This window comes from Daucus carota, chromosome 1, assembly GCF_001625215.2.
Source record: "Daucus carota subsp. sativus chromosome 1, DH1 v3.0, whole genome shotgun sequence".
NCBI lineage: Eukaryota > Viridiplantae > Streptophyta > Magnoliopsida > Apiales > Apiaceae > Daucus > Daucus carota.
In genome coordinates, this window is record NC_030381.2 from 23,453,149 (window position 1) to 23,469,798 (window position 16,650).

The 16,650-nt window shown below is 34.1% G+C and overlaps 1 protein-coding gene and 1 long non-coding RNA gene across 2 annotated transcripts; one reads left to right on the forward strand and one right to left on the reverse strand.

Moving 5' to 3' along the window:
- The first annotated feature begins 7,888 nt into the window (after window positions 1-7,888).
- On the forward strand, window positions 7,889-11,408 carry LOC108206895 (benzyl alcohol O-benzoyltransferase). The gene is made up of 2 exons (XM_017377328.2): window positions 7,889-8,419; window positions 10,276-11,408. The coding sequence occupies exons 1-2, from the start codon at window positions 7,967-7,969 to the stop codon at window positions 11,209-11,211; spliced, it is 1,389 nt and encodes a 462-aa protein (XP_017232817.2). The 5' UTR covers window positions 7,889-7,966; the 3' UTR covers window positions 11,212-11,408.
- On the reverse strand, window positions 11,157-13,685 carry LOC108206904 (uncharacterized). Its single transcript, XR_001804189.2, has 2 exons — window positions 12,973-13,685; window positions 11,157-11,470 (listed from the first exon to the last, which is right to left on the reverse strand). It is a non-coding gene; the product is annotated as an uncharacterized LOC108206904 (long non-coding RNA).
- Between the last annotated feature and the right edge of the window lie 2,965 nt (window positions 13,686-16,650).

Here is a 16,650-nt window from a genome sequence, read left to right on the forward strand (position 1 = left end):
GCTAATGGACCATTTGCTCCGAGAAAAGGAAACGCATGTGACCTAATTGACCACTCGGCAAACATGTGTGAACTAAACTTACGGACCAGTAGACCACTGACGCGTTAGTGCATTATTTGCCACTCGTACGCTCACTCATGGCAGTGACAGAGAAGGAAATGTATGTGAAGTAAATGATTCAGTAGACCATTGACTCGTAATATTCGTTTTGTTTATGTTGTCTGCAACTCGTGATACTCATGACTCATGAGTGAGGTTAGGGCACTGTCAATAGATAATTAGCAATTTTATTTTCACTGGTTTATGACCCATGACATGAATGGATAATTTTGAAAATATAAGTTTATTTTGATGATTCATATGATGTGTATATATATATAGGAATATGATCAAATAAAAACTTTTTTAAATTACAAACTTATAAACTTTTTTTTATTCTCCCATCGTGTTGATCCTTAGTTATAGAAAGTATTTATGTTGAAAATTCTTGAAAAAACATCACAATTTTTAAAAATATCGCATAAATAAATCGTCCATTCAACACATTTGTAACTGGGGTTCAACATCGGGTGTATAATACTAATTATCATTATGTTGAATATATCTATAAAGATGCTTAAACTATACCTCTGGGGTGTGGGTAGGGTCTAGAATCATAAATATTAGTTAACTTAGTTCCTACATTGAAAAATTAGTTTATGTACTTCTCCAACACAATTTTAATCGATGTTCAACAAAATATGTTAAAAAAATGTTGAACTCAAATTATATATGTGTTGAACGCATAAAGTTTGTAAATTTGTAAGTTTGTACCAGAACCCACCTATATATATATATATATATATATATATATATATATATATATATATATATATATATATATATATATATATATATATATATATATATATATATATATATATATATATATATATATATATATATATATATATATATAGAAGAAAGTTCTATGGAGACTGGATTATTTGGAGACTGTAGAGACCTAATCCTGGCCATCCAATCATTAAACATCCAACGGCTGCATATATTTTGTCCTGCACGTTTGTTTTCTCTCCCTATCCTGTCCTGCACTTCTAAATCGATGAACAACAAGCAGTACTTCTAAATCTTGCATAACATAAAATAATAATTCCATAATATTGGTGTTCAATCACCGAAATCCTAACAAATAAAAATAATAATTGCATACAAAACAAAGATGTAGTTGGACACTGCTATGATTGGCACTGAACTCATTGTCATTGTCCTGCAACGAATTGAATTTGTTGCAAGACAAAATAACACTTGGATATATCACAAATATGCAGGACAAATTATTAATATTACATTACTAGAAATGCAGGACAAGAATAGTGTAAATTACAAACATAGTTTTGAATTAAAACTAAAAACAAGAAATGCAGGACAAGAATATTAATAATACATTACTAGAAATGCAGGACAAGAAATGCAGGACAAATAATATTTAATCATGTCCATTAATTGCCATATTATTTAACGGTAGATCTTGTAGTCTCTAATGACTCCAAAATTTTTGGTCTCCGTTGAGCCCAACTATATATATATATAATATATATATATATATATATATATATATATATATATATATATATATATATATATATATATATATATATATATAGGCTCATGATCAAATAGAAACCAAACTTAAAATAAAAACTAAAAACCACTATTTAAAGTCTTATAATTACTAAAGGCAACCAACTAAAACAAATTATCTACCAACGCCACACACCTGCAGTTTGTAAAACACACACCTGCACTTGCACTTGGTAAACCCAGTTGCCTCACCAACTTTCACAACCCCCTCTCCCCTGTGATACCTCTTGTAATTCGAGTTAAAACCCACCATCGCTGTCACCTGTCGATCCATCTCTGACCTTGATTTCGCCATCATCGTCACCATTCCCACCCTTCATCGTCACCATTCCTTTCCCCGTCGTCACCACCTCCATTCATTCTCCATCATCATCACCTCCATTTTTTCCTTCCACTTCCCCAATCTTTTTCGACGACCTCTCTCTTAATGTCTTAAATGACTAAAGTTCAGTTTTGGATTTTAGCGTTGTTCAAGCTTTGATATAGTTATAGAATTCAATGATGTCTACTATACATTTCACTGATATCAGCTGTACATTTTAATGATATTCGCTGTAGAAATTAGTGATATTCGTTATAGTCTTCAGAACTTGAATGAAAACTTCTAATCCTGTTCTTGTTTGTTGATTCTGGTGGTGGTGGCGATGGAAGTAGTGGACATTGGGGGGGGGGGGGGGCTGGGGCATGGAGGATGCGGGGGTGGGGTTGAGATGGTGGAGTTGGAGGTCGAGGTGGAGGTATGACAGAGGTAGGGGCTGAGATAGCGCGCAGAGGTGAAGGTGGGGGTGGTAGAATTCTAGGCGGAGGTGGTGGTGGCAGAGACTGAGATGAAGGTGGTGGAAGAGGGGGAGGCGGGGTGACTGTTAACATAGTTATAAAAATCGATGATTTATGTTGTACAAATTAGTGATATTCGCTTTACAAATTAGTGACATTGGCTTTATAAATTAGTGATATTCGTGAACTCCAGAGCAGAAACTCACATTTGTTGTGTGTTAAAACGAAAATCACCTGTAAACGAGAATATCAGACTTCAAAACAGAAAATATCTGCTCAAAACACCAATAACACGTTGTAATTACATCTTGAAATCGAAAAATATGAAGAGTGGAGAGAAAGTGGGTTTGTGTTTAGTGCGCTCTAATGGTTTTGTATGTATAGGCATATGTATCAGTTGTAACGGGTAGCAGTTTTAGTGTAAAGTAGTGGGCAAGGTTTAATTGGGTGGGTTAAGATGTTCCAAATGTGGGCTGGGCCCGTGGTTTTTAGTTTTTATTTTAAAATGGTTTGTAGTTGAAAATGACTATATATATATATATATATATATATATATATATATATATAGTCCTACTCCAATAGAAACCAAATTAGCCTAGAAACTAAAAACTAGTTTCTGGACAGTTTTTTATCACTATTTTTAACTACATAAATCACTAATTTGTACATAACATATCACTAATTTATAAATAGCATATCTCGCGGATATAAATATATACACACACACATATATGCAATGTATATGACCATCATCTTCACCCAAATCGTAATAATGGATCTCTTATCACCATTACCAGCCGTTTTCATGACTTGCCACCATTGTCTATCATCACCAATAGTCACATACACTTTCCATCATAACTTACAAAACTAACGACTGCTTACCATCATCATACAACTTTTCTTGCGGCTTCCTATCGTCAAGAACCTTCCTACGGATGAAATTGATCATCTATAATCGATTATCAATAGTTTAGATAAGTAGAATTTCTCAATTTTGATGTTAAAAATCGCTGTTTACATACTGTATAAAAATAGTGATTAGTGCAGAATAAATTAGTGATACCCGTAGTTATATATAGTGGTAGGGAAACTGGTTTCTAGTTTTTATTTTAAGAGTGGTTTTTATTTGATCATTAGCCTATATATATATATATATATAGGGGTGTGTTCTAATACAAACTTACAAACTTACAAACTTTATGCGTTCAACACATATATAATTGAGTTCAACATTTTTTAATATATTTTGTTGAACATCGATTAAAATTGTGTTGGAGAAGTACATAAACTAATTTTTCAATGTAAGAACTAAGTTAAACGTATTATATAACTAATATTTATGATTCTAGACCCTACCTAAATCCCAGAGGTATAGTTTAAGTATCTTTATAGATATATTCAACACAATGATAATTAGTGTTCTACACCCGATGTTGAACCCTAGTTACAAATGTGTTGAATGCACGATTTATTTATGCGTTACTTTTAAAAATTGTGATATTTTTTCAAGAATTTTCAACATAGATACTTTCTATAACTAAGGATTAACGTGATGGGAGAATAAAAAAAATTCAAAAAAAAAAGTTTGTAAGTTTGTAACTTAAAAAAGTTTTTATTTGACCCTATCCCTATATAAATAAATATATATATATATATATATATATATATATATATATAAACACACACACACATACTCCTAAAATAAAAATTAAAAACCAGTGCGATTTAGTGATATTCTCTTTAGAATTTAGTGATATTACTCGTAGGATTTAGTGATTTGTGTTACATAAATTGGTGAAAACTTCTAGAAACTGGTGAAAATCTCCAGACCTGTTCATATTGATTCAGGTGGTGGTGGTGGCGGTGCAGATGAAGGAAGAGTTTAGCGGAGGTCGGGGAGGCCAAAACCGTTGTGTTGTTACCGGGTGGAGAGCGATTTTGAAGTAGGGGTTATGCCATAGCGGTTCCGCCGCGTTTTGAAGTAAACCTGAGTTGGGGGAAGATGTATAAACGGGGGCTGAAGGAGGTGGAAGCAGCGGCCAAGATCGGCCTGATGAAGATGGAGGTAGAGATTGTGTTGTTTGAGAAATAATGGAGGTGAACATGGAGGCGGCGGTTATGGAGGTGGCGGGCAGCATAGAGGTGGAGGTGATGACGACGGAGGTGGAGTCTATGGCGGAGGATGGAGGCGGGGTTGGTGAAGATGGGGTTGTTAAACATATTAGTGGTGTTTGCTTAAGGATTCAGTGATATTTCAGCCTAGTTTTTAGTTTGTATAATGAGAGGGGTTTGTAGTGGAGTCGTACTCTCTCTCTCTCTCTCTCTCTCTCTCTCTATATATATATATATATATATATATATATATATATATATATATATATATATAAAGACTAGATTATAGCCCTTCATTCTATTCTAATCCAACGCCTCTACTCTATTAAGCACTTTATATTTAATATTCTCTAGTTTAATAGATTATAACTTCTTTCCTTATCCAACAATGATGCACATGAGTTATGCAACAATTATGATCCTTTCAGTTTTTCTAGGAATGCACTTAGATTTATCATAAATGTGCACGACAAAATAACACGTAGATATATCACAAATATGCGGGACAAATTATTAATATTACAAAGTCAAGCCAAACATTGGGCCTGTTTGTGCAATGGAAGTGGCTTCTACTTCTGGCTTCTTTTTTTTCTTGACCCGTTTGTGTAAATAATTAGAAGCACTTTTAAGAAGCTGAGAATGCTAGCTTCTCTCTCAGAGCTTCTACTTCTTTTCCAAACACTTTATTAACTCTTTTACTTTTCACTTCTACACCACTTCTTTAATTTAAGCAAGAAGTCACTTCTTTTAAGCTAACCCAAACGGCCCCATTAATTAGGGTCTCATTCACTTAAATGCATCCGAAGATATAAACGTAAAAGCAAGTCCAAAAGTGTCATGAACTAGTGTCCTAAACTAGAATTGAAGGCATTTTGTATAGATAAGTGCTCCAACAATGTCCTAGTGGTGCTTTAAAACACTAGGACATCCACCAAGTGCCTCACTAAGCAATGCCCTATTTCACTTTTACCAATAGAAAATATATTTTCCTCACTTTTTACCCATCTGTTCTCTCTCATCTTTTCTCTTTTCAACTTTAATTCAAATATAATACTATTTTAATCATAAGAAACATTTATAAGACATATTGTTGAAGTGAATACACAAAAATTATGCCTTCAATGACCAGGACACTATATTTTATTATATTTATAAGGCATCTAGTAGGACATTGTTGGAATTCTCTAATATACTAGTGTGCGCAAAGCAAAGGTGATTTGCATTTAGCAACACCTTTTTATACACACACTAAAATATGTGTCGAACAGTTAAAAAACCGTTAGAGAAATTAATATCTAAACATATGTAAAGATATGTATAAGATACTTTTTTTTACTTTAATCACAATTTATTATTTATATCTATATACGCAATAAAATCACTTATTAATTATGTCATGAATTTTTTTATTGATTACAAAATCTAATTGTTATTGATAGACACAAAAATTTCAGTCAATAAAATTTTACCTTCTAAATAAAGGGAAAATAGATATTTTCGCCACCCACCTTATTGTTTGTTTAGAAATTTGTCACCGAACTAGGAATTTTTTCCCTTTTGCCACTAATATTAGGTTCGGATTTCTTTTTTGTCACTAATGTTAGGTTCGGATTTGATTATTAACATTATACTATTCTTTTTAGCAATATTGAAACATAATGGTAGCCGCAATATTATGGTGATCTGAGATCCCGGGTATTTGAGATCCGGATCTGGACCGAATATGATCCAGTATCGTAATTTCTAATTTTTTAACCGGGTAGTTTATGATCCATCGAATATGAGCTGAATATGATCCACTAACATTAAATATCATTATTGTTTCAATTATTCAAATAATTATCATTTAGTTTAAGTAAACAAAATATTATAGAATATACTAATTTTAAATTAAAACTTATAGTTATATGTTGATATATATCATTTATTAAATATATATATGAAGATAATAAGCATGTTCCCATTAAATAAAAATCATATATTATGAAGATATAAACTTAAATAAAATATTAAAAATTTATAAAATGATGACTATTTACTTACAAATGTGATGTATTTAAAATATAATATGTATATGAGTTCGAATAGTATATGAACCGTGGATCATATTCGGTTATTCGGGTAGGATAATGTTATAAAAAATTAAGACCGAATTTGAGCGGGTATGGGTGTGCTCGTATCCGGGATCATATATTATACATGTTTAATTTTTCCGCCAGATTTGGATCGTTTTCAAAACGGATATGAGACATGTATCATATTTTCGAGCCGGATATAAGCCGATATACATAGTCCGTATCAATTTACACCCCTAGAATCAAGTGATACGATATTTTTGTGGAGTTCAACCACCAATTTAGATATCATATAACCGCAAATCAAGGTTAAGAAATTCTATAATTGTTTATTGTCTACTTTTTTTTATAGTATTCGTCCTTATTTTTGTACAATAACATAAATAATTGTAGATGACATCTAACCTTAATTTTTATGAAACAATATATAATATAGACAATAGATTATCATAACTTTTTTTTGAGGAAAGTTAAAATAATTTATGAAACTAAATCTATTAGGAGTCTTAAAATATATGTCAAACTCTCGTCCTCCAAGTTGAACTATCCAGGAGACATATAAAGTAGTATATACACAGATATAGACATATATTAAAAAAATAACATAAGATTAATAATCAAATCCGAACCTAAAGTTAGTGGCTAAAAAAAATCTGAACCTAACATTAGTGACAAAAAAGAAAAAAAATTTAAATCGATGGCAAATTTCTAAACAAACAATAAGTTGGATGGCGAAAAATTCTATTTTCCCTGAATAAATAAATAGTTGTCAATTATGTGTTGGTCCTGCTGCAGACAAAATAGGTGCCGAAAGTCTAAGTGGGTGTTTGGCAACCCATTTTAAGCCGGACTTCTCGGCTTATAAGTTAGAAGCACTTATTCGTACCGTTTGTGTAAAAAGTCAAGAAGCACTTATAAAAAGCTAGGAATGCTAGTTTTTGTTTCAGGACTTCTACTTATTTCCCAAACACTTTAATCAATTATAAGTCTGATATTGCTTCCAACTTCTACTCCACTTATTTATTTTAAGCAATAAACACTTATTTTAAGCTCACCCAAACGGCCCCTAAGTCATTCGGTAACTGAGGACGGAGGGAATAGTAATTGCGGTCTTGAGGTGGCATTTCCCCAAAGAAACCTGCGCTTTACATTTTAGGCAACTTGATGTCCCTCCAATTTCTATGATATTTTGATTTAAAAAATGAAACACTTGCCACTAATACGACAGACTTGGGCAAATCCAGTACTATAAATACATGTCCCTAATTCACAACTTGGGTACCACTCCTCTTGCTACAAAACTAGCCAGTATCTGCTTGCAAACTCCCGCATATATTTCTCAAACCTCAATACATTTCATGGCACTTCAAGAGTCCTTAGCTTTCACAGTTACAAGGCAATCGCCGGAGCTCATTACTCCGTCGAAAGCGACTCCACACGAGTACAAACTCCTCTCCGACATTGATGATCAAGAGGGTCTCCGGTTCCAGATCCCAGTCATTCAATTTTACGCCAAAAAAAATGATTTCGTGGATGCACGAAAAATGGACCCTGTCAAAGTCATCAGGGAGGCCCTTGCGAAAACTCTGGTGTTTTACTACCCGTTTGCTGGGCGGTTAAGGGAAGGCGCGGGGCGAAAAATGGGGGTGGATTGTACAGCGGAGGGAGTGATGTTCATTGAAGCTGATGCAGATGTTACTCTGGAGGAGTTTGGTGATGCTCTTCAGCCACCCTTTCCTTGTTTGGAGGAGCTGCTTTTTGATGTCCCTGGCTCTGCTGGAGTCCTGGATTGTCCTCTTCTTCTTATTCAGGTACTGCTGTGATTTCAAAACGTTGAAGTTTCCTCTATTCCATTTAATTCTATACGTTTATTTAAAATATGGTTCCATGATTTATTTTTTAAATTTTTCTTTCAATTAAAATTGAATAGTTAAATTTTTAATCAGGAAAAAATTAAAAATAAATTATAAAGCTATTAAAGCTGGGGTTTAGGGTTTTACGCTGGGAATTGTTACTTGACGTGTTGAAACTTGAAACCTGGACTTTAAATCTTAATATAATTATTATTTATCATTAAATTAAAATATTATGAGCAATATCTGAAGACTCAACTTAAACATAGACTGCAACAGAACATAACTCGTTTAATAAATATTGTTGACTGCTATAATTTCAAAAACATCTTTCAAACATTTGCTTTTATTTAGTGTTGATACAAAACAACATAAATGATAAAACTATACAATTCATTTTGGACAAAATATATCTGGTCTACAGTGAACTTCCTGGAAAGCTACTATTTGTACCTAAAATTAAACGACACGTGCATGATGGTGTATCATCAAAATTCTAACACTAATGTGTTGCCCGCAATCTGTTTGCGAAATTGACTGTTAAACAAAGTGTTTCAAGAAATTTGGTAGCATTGTACGATTTCTTATTAATATTTTTGTTAATCTTGAACGTGAGGTTTAAATTGAATGGTGATTGCGGACTATTTATGTATATCTGATGGGTCCAGGTCCCTAGCATACACATATGTTGGGACTTGGGACCTGTTAAAAAACATACGCCGCTGGACGGGAAAAATCCTGTCAGCGCTAAAAAAACGCTGGACGTGTGAAAAATGGGTTTTACCCATAAAACGCTGAAAAAGCGCTGGACATATTAAAATTTTGTTTTAATCATAACCGGTGGATATTCATCCCACGGCCACTCTGTATGTTTTTTAACATGTCCTCAGAATACATATGCTAGGGACCTATGCCAGGGACCTGGACCCATATATGATTGGTTCATTTTTATGTTCAATTACTTTCTTGAGAGTTAGCCTATGATGCATTACTTCTACCATCCCTGGAGGCTGGAGTCGAACTCGAGACATTTTCGCTCACTCAAAAGTCTTTTTTTGGGTCAAGAGTGGAGTACGGAATCCTGACTATAAGAATCAAACTCGAGTACCGTCGGCATAAGCTCTAATATCATGTTAAATCGGTTCTCTTGAAACCTTAGAAAATTAGGAAAATTCTTTTTTACCAAGTAGTGGAACTCAAAAAAGTCACAATGTTTGATCCAATCTTTTTTATATAGGATAGGATCTCCAAACTTTGTGAAACTTGTGGACTGTAGGATTTCATCTGAACTTGTACTTGTATTGTCATCAGATGCAACAACCGGAAACAGAAGCAATAAATAAATTCCAGAAAACTGTAAAAGACTTGTATAACTACTATTTTAAGAAGACTATTAGTTAACTGTTGTACATTGGTCAGGGGAAAAAGGTTAGATTGCCAGATGATATGCCTGTATAAAGTCTAAAAGTTTAGGAATGTGACAATGAGATGGTGCTACTCGGAAATCTAATGAAAGGAGTTGAGTTTAGTTCTTGCTTGTAGAGTTCGAGTGTGTACTTAAAGCCCTTCTGCTGCTGCTGCTATCTAAGTTTTGGCTAAATGATTCATTCACAGGTTTATAGTTTGTTGAAAATAAATTTTATAAAATATCCCAACAGATAAAATCCACCCGTTACAATATATAAGTTATGTGTTTTATGGTCTATATTCAGGATTTTTAGTAATTTACAGCAAATATATTAGTTAAGCATGTGACTCTTGATATACAGTGGTAAATGAATTCTAACTCTATGGTTTATGCTTATGATTTATAGGTGACTCGGCTCAAGTGTGGAGGATTTATATTTGCCTTGAGACTTAATCACACAATGTCTGATGCGGCTGGACTTGTTCAATTTATGACTGCTCTAAGTGAAATTGCCAGAGGTGCTAGTGTCCCGTCTATTCCTCCTGTGTGGCAGAGGGAATTACTTAATGCTAGGGATCCACCACGTGTTACGTGCACCCACCGTGAGTATGATGAAGTTGCTGACACAAACGGAACCATTCTTCCTCTGGATGACATGGTTCATCGTTCATTCTTTTTTGGTCCCACGGAGATTCGTGCCCTTCGTCAATTGGTTCCTCCTCACCTTCGCAAGTGCTCTTCCTTTGAACTGCTCACTGCTTGTCTCTGGAGAAGTCGTACTCGTTCCTTGCAGCTTGAGCCCGAGGAGGAGGTCCGTATGCTCTGTATTGTTAATGCACGAGCAAGATTCAATCCTCCCTTGCCTATTGGATACTATGGCAATGCATTTGCGTTCCCAGGAGCTCTGACAACAGCTGGAAAGCTCTGTCAGAATCCAATTGGATATGCCTTGGAGCTTGTCAGGAAAACTAAAGAAGATGTTACCGAAGAGTACATGAGATCTGTCGCAGACCTGATGGTTTTGAAAGACCGGCCACACTTCACAGCTGTGCGCACCTATCTCGTGTCTGACGTGACACGTGCAGGATTCGGAGAAATTGATTTTGGATGGGGAAAACCTGCGTATGGCGGTCCAGCCAGAGGTGGGGTGGGTGTCATACCAGGCCTGACTAGTTTTTACATACCATTTAAAAACAAGAAGGGTGAGAACGGAATTGTGATGCCGATTTGCTTACCAGCACCTGCAATGGAAAAATTCGTAGCCGAACTTGATGGCATGTTGAAGAATAATGACCAACCGGTAATCAACCATACTTCAATTCATATAACATCAGCACTATAGAATTTGCTTATATTTGTGAGTCTCAAGTCCAGTAAGAGAATTTGATAGCTAAAAGAGAGTGACTATGTAGCAATATGGAAGGTTTAATTACGGGGTTTACAATATGATCTTCAAATTGTTTTCCAGTTTCATCTAGTTTGGTTTACATGCTTTAATCTTGATTAATCTAATCCAGTTATCTAATTTGTTCTTTTTTATTTGAGAAGCTAACAAGTAGACTTCATCAGCTTGGTACTTGACTACCCATTCTTCTATCATCCTGCATAAACCAAATTACAGGCATTAGAAATAAGTTTACAAAAAACAAAGAGAGAAAGATTCATGCATTAAGACCTTGATGGACACAACCAAAATTGGTAGAAGAGCCGTTTGTAAATTTAACCTAGGATTGACGTGTTTAGTGAGAAATCATACAAGTAAAATCAACTGCCATGTACGATGAAAAAGGCCAATCTTAAGCGGCAAAGCAAGCGATAAGGTATAAGGTTTGTTTAAAAAACACAAAAAATAGAAACGAGTTCAATTCCCTTTCCTGTGTGAGGATTATATTTTTCAAAAAAAAAACCAAAATATTGTTCAGCGGCACTTGTATCAAGCTTCTTTGCAGAAGGTTCAGATCCCCTGTAATCACAACATTTGATATTATGAAGTCCCAACAAAATCTTAAAATGTACTCATTCTCTCCCACTATATACATACGAATGAGAGGGAGATCAAGACATGTGTATAAAATAATATATATTAATGAGAAAAGAAATAATAGTGGATGAAATGACAAGACTCATCAATATTTCATTGGTAAAATCAGAAATATAGTCGAAAGTACTTTGTGGGTGAGATTTTTATATTACAAAAATCTATTATTTTAAATTTTTTTTAACAAATATAAAATTGAGTGTGGTCAATATATAACAGGCAAATATTTCTATACTAACCGTTGTTTGGTCCGACACTCCATTTCCCAAATCAAATTATAGGGGCCATTTGGATCGTACATGGGCGTAGGGAATGAGAATGGAGGGTCTGAGAATGGGGAGAAACAGGATTGGGAATGAGGTTACTGATATTTTTTGGATCGTATTGGAATCGGATTGAGATTACCACATGCTGCGTGGTTTATACTGGAATGGGAATCAGAATACTTTTTTAAATAATTAAAAATTTTCTTATATGTTTTTAATAATTAAAAAAAAATTCTATTTTTTTACTCCTTTTAGAAATATGAAATAATTCCAAAAATCATATTCTTATTACTTTTTTGTAGAAATTAAATTTTTTATTTTTACATGGATAATTGAAATTCATAATTTACTTTCACTATCAATTCATTCTTCATTTTTTTTATTATTTATTTGAATTTTCAAAAAACCGTAATGTCTTACTAAAAATATGAAAAATAATCAAAATCGTAAGAAAAAAAATGAAAAATCCTACAAGAATATGCTTTAATTATCCAATATTACAAACTTTGACATACTTTGCACAAACCACATCAATCAACATAGTTGGATTATGACATGGTTTAACTCAAATCAAAATATTGAATAACATAACTTGTTCAATTCAGCTATAATATTCCCACTTAGACATTTAATCAAACACCTTGATACCAGTTTTCATGAGCAGATAATAAACACACAGCACAACAGAATCATAAATTGCATAAATGGCTTGCATAAATGGTGAGCCAATTTACACAAACATATGCATATATTTGTGACGAGAGTATAGATATGATGAGAGTTTTGTGTAAAAAGTTACCTTGGAAAGAGCCTTGACTATCGAGCAAATGGAGAGTAGAGAGAGAGAGAGAGAGAGAGGGGCAGGCGAGATCGAGATCGAGAGAGAGGTGAGAGGCGAGATGAAAGACAGGAAGAATGATGATAGAGAGAAACGAAGAAACGATGAAAGAGAAATGTATATCGAGTGAGCAGAAGATTGAGAATCAAATTTCGTAATTCGGGGTACAGGCCAGGTTTGTGTTAACATGCCAGAGGTCTACGAGTTTCCATTCCCTTGTCTTAAAAATTTAATCCAAACACAAGGTTACGGAATGGGAAGCCCATTCCCATTTACCAAGCCCATAAGCCTCCAACCAAACACCCCCATAGTTTTTTTCTTATGGAACGGAAATAGTTTAAAATTTGAACTACTTGCAGGTAAAATGTCTACTTAATTTTTCGATATTTCATACAGATAAATGCAGACTCTTTACCTAGGTTCTAGGGGTCAAAATGACAAGAGTGGAAGTGTGGAACCATGTATACCTCTCTTCATCATTGGCTTGACATCAATTCATAAGAATAAAGTTAGATCCGCAGAAATCACCAGATTTATCTCGGAGCATTACCCGGGCCTACCAGGCCTGATAATCAATTTCATTTTGGACTGCTCCCAAGTCATATTTCACGAGTGAGTTTAAAGTTGAGCTTTAAACTATACTTCGATTTTAAGCTGAAAATATTTGTTTGTTAAATAAGTCGGAAACCGACATAAAATTAATAATAAGTCAAAACTGATTTTAAATCAGAAATTAGTTTGAATTTTTTTTTTCGGTGGCTTCATTTTCTTAAACTTTTTTATGATAAAAGTTACCCATAAATTACCCTTAAATCACGTTTTTTTAAATAACTCATAAATTATTAATAAGTTAAAAATATCCACAGAAACATGTTACACTCTCAATTTATCACAATAAATCAGATTAGGTCATAAGTCTTAATTTTGAATTCAAGCAAACGGAAATCTAAAATCGAATACATATCAATATAACTAGGAGTTCACGGAATCCTTGGGTCAATATTATTAAGCTAAAAACATTTCCCATGATGAAAATGATCATAAATTACAATCCCACCAGGAAATTCAGAGTTTTAATTGCCATTCTAACAACGTGTTTGGACAAACTTTTCTTTTCAAATTTTAGGATTTATTTTTTTCTTTACGATCCAATTGTCTATAGTGTAAATTGCCTAAAATATCTATTTTTCCCTCTACCACGATTTCCTGAAAGACGGGTGTTTCTAGGATACCCCTCCATCCATCATGGACTCTATAATATCCGGTTTAGCCATGCACCTTTGCAAGTTCTGATCCATACGATGCAAGATATCTAAAAGTTTAGTATTACTTGCCAAAATCGGGAGATCGACTACCAGGCATGTTCTATGGATACATATCATGTTTTGGGACATACTCCTCCACAGACTCATCCTCAATGTAGTAGCTTCCATCTTCATACAAATTATCAACACAAATCATCCTTTTTTTCCTCCTAAGGTTCAGACGTTTAATCCCCTCATTCTAGTTTCAATTTGTTGATGGAAGAATTTGATAGTCAACAAAAATGAGGTTGTTTGCAGGAACAAAAATCTATTTTAGTGGTTGTTTGACGGAATGTGGTTGAGTGTGTTTATGGGTGGCTGAGATAAAAAAAGATTGTAGGTTGCTTTCTTGATCTCAACTTTCGGTCCTTTCAATGCGCCTATATACCCTGTATTTATAGGAACAAGGCATATGTAGTTCTTGAAGGCCAAGAAATCTAAGTCGATTAGAATTAATAGGTTTCTTGTGGATGAGTCATAGACTAAGGCGGTAGCCCATTGGTCTTCTAGAGTCTTCAAGAGTCATCAACTAAGACGGTTTTGATATGTTTGGAGGGTGTTATTTTACACCAACTATGAGAAAGATTGTAGAAGGGGGGGGTTGAATACAATCTTTTACAAATTTAAAAGATTCAAGAATGATACACTAAGAACACAGTAAACAGAAAAACACCAAGTATTAAAAATACGGGTGGATTGAATGATCCACCCGTGAGATTTTATATAGAAGAATCTGTGGATTGTTTTACAATTCGCACAGCTGCTGGTTCATCACTCAAAACTAGTTCTAACTCTCAGATTTTTCTCTCAAGTAATTTGAACAAGTTCAACTGATGCTACTAACTTGGTTATATACTCCAAGTTTTACAAAACTTTTAGCTAGATTACAAAATGCACTCTAATCTAAAAACAATGCTGCACAACTTTGTCTTATGCATGCTTTCTGAGATGTCTTCATCTTTGACCATCATCTTGATTTGATCCAGATTGCATTGCATGAGATAAGTATGTTTCTGCTTCTTCTTTATTTTCCTAATTAGGCTTCCATGTCTATTTTAGTGTAATTCGATCCATGTGATTTGTCAGACTTAAGCTCTAGTCACTTTCAACTGCTCTTTGCTTCATCAGTTGAAAGTTCTGGTTACTTTCAACTGCTCTTGACTTCATCAGTTGAATGCCCGGCTCATCAGTTGAATGAATTACAAACTTCATCAGTTGAATGCTGTTCCAGTCTCATCAGTTGAATTCCTCAGCATCATCAGTTGAACACTTTGTCTTCAGTTGAATGCTTGATTTTCATCAGTTGAAACAACATCCAGTCTTCATCAGTTGAATAGTTACATCTCATCAGTTGAATATCCTTCACTTAGATAAAATTACATGGCATTGGATATTTACAATTAGCCATCCTATTCTACCCATCCGTTGATAATTCCCAAAGACAAGAAACATAACAATTACAACTGAAATTTGATAAAGGTTCTAAGTAAGACATGTTACAGAATGTTTATGTTATCATCAAAAAATATTGATTCCTAACAATCTCCCCCAATTTATGACTGGAGAAGATGCAGACATAAATTCTACACTTGATGATAACAAAAACATTAATAAAATAAAATGCAGAATTTAAATACAAGAGTTAGAAAAGATTACAGATGATTATGCTCCTCTAGACTGAGCAGTTACTTGTTCCTAGAAGATCTTCTTCTTCTGGACTTAAGTTTTTCTTCAAGAATATTAATTTGCTTCTGAAAGATCCTGTAGAACCATTCTTCATCACTATCTTGTCTGTTGAGCTTGGATTGGAGAGTCTTCAGAGTATTCAAGCTAGCAACCTTGAGTTGATCTTTAGGTCTGAAAAATCTCCTAACACCTTGATTGTCCCTAAATTCCATAACTGGAGTAGGTTCATGATGAATTTTCTTTCCAGTGTAGGGAATTTTCAGCCTTCTTTGTAGACTAGCATCTGAGTTCCATTCCTTCCTGATCTCAAGGATTCTCTTTAGTACCATTTGCTTTGCAGGTGGTGTAAATCCTCCAGTCCTCTTCATAGATCCATATATTTTTGTTAGAGAACTGAATCCCTCAGAATTCAGAACTCTGTGAAGAGGCCAGATGACATCACCCTTGTTTTTGTAAGAGAATACCAGTCTTTCAGGTAACTTTGAAGTTGCTTCTATTCCTCTTACTTCTTGAAGATCATCCAGCTCCAGCTCCAACTCAGAAATTTCTTCAATGTTAGCAATGATCAGATAGTCATCAGGATTTTCAGGTTCTTTTGGAGGTTTAGGAGGGTTAGCCATCCTCTTAGCAACAGACTTGACTTTCTTCT

Coding starts and splice junctions, on each gene's coding strand:
- LOC108206895 (XM_017377328.2), top strand. CDS start 7,967: ATGGCACTTCAAGAGTCCTTAGCTTTCACAGTTACAAGGCAATCGCCG. Junction 8,420..10,275: donor GTCCTCTTCTTCTTATTCAG/GTACTGCTGTGA, acceptor TATGATTTATAG/GTGACTCGGCTCAAGTGTGG.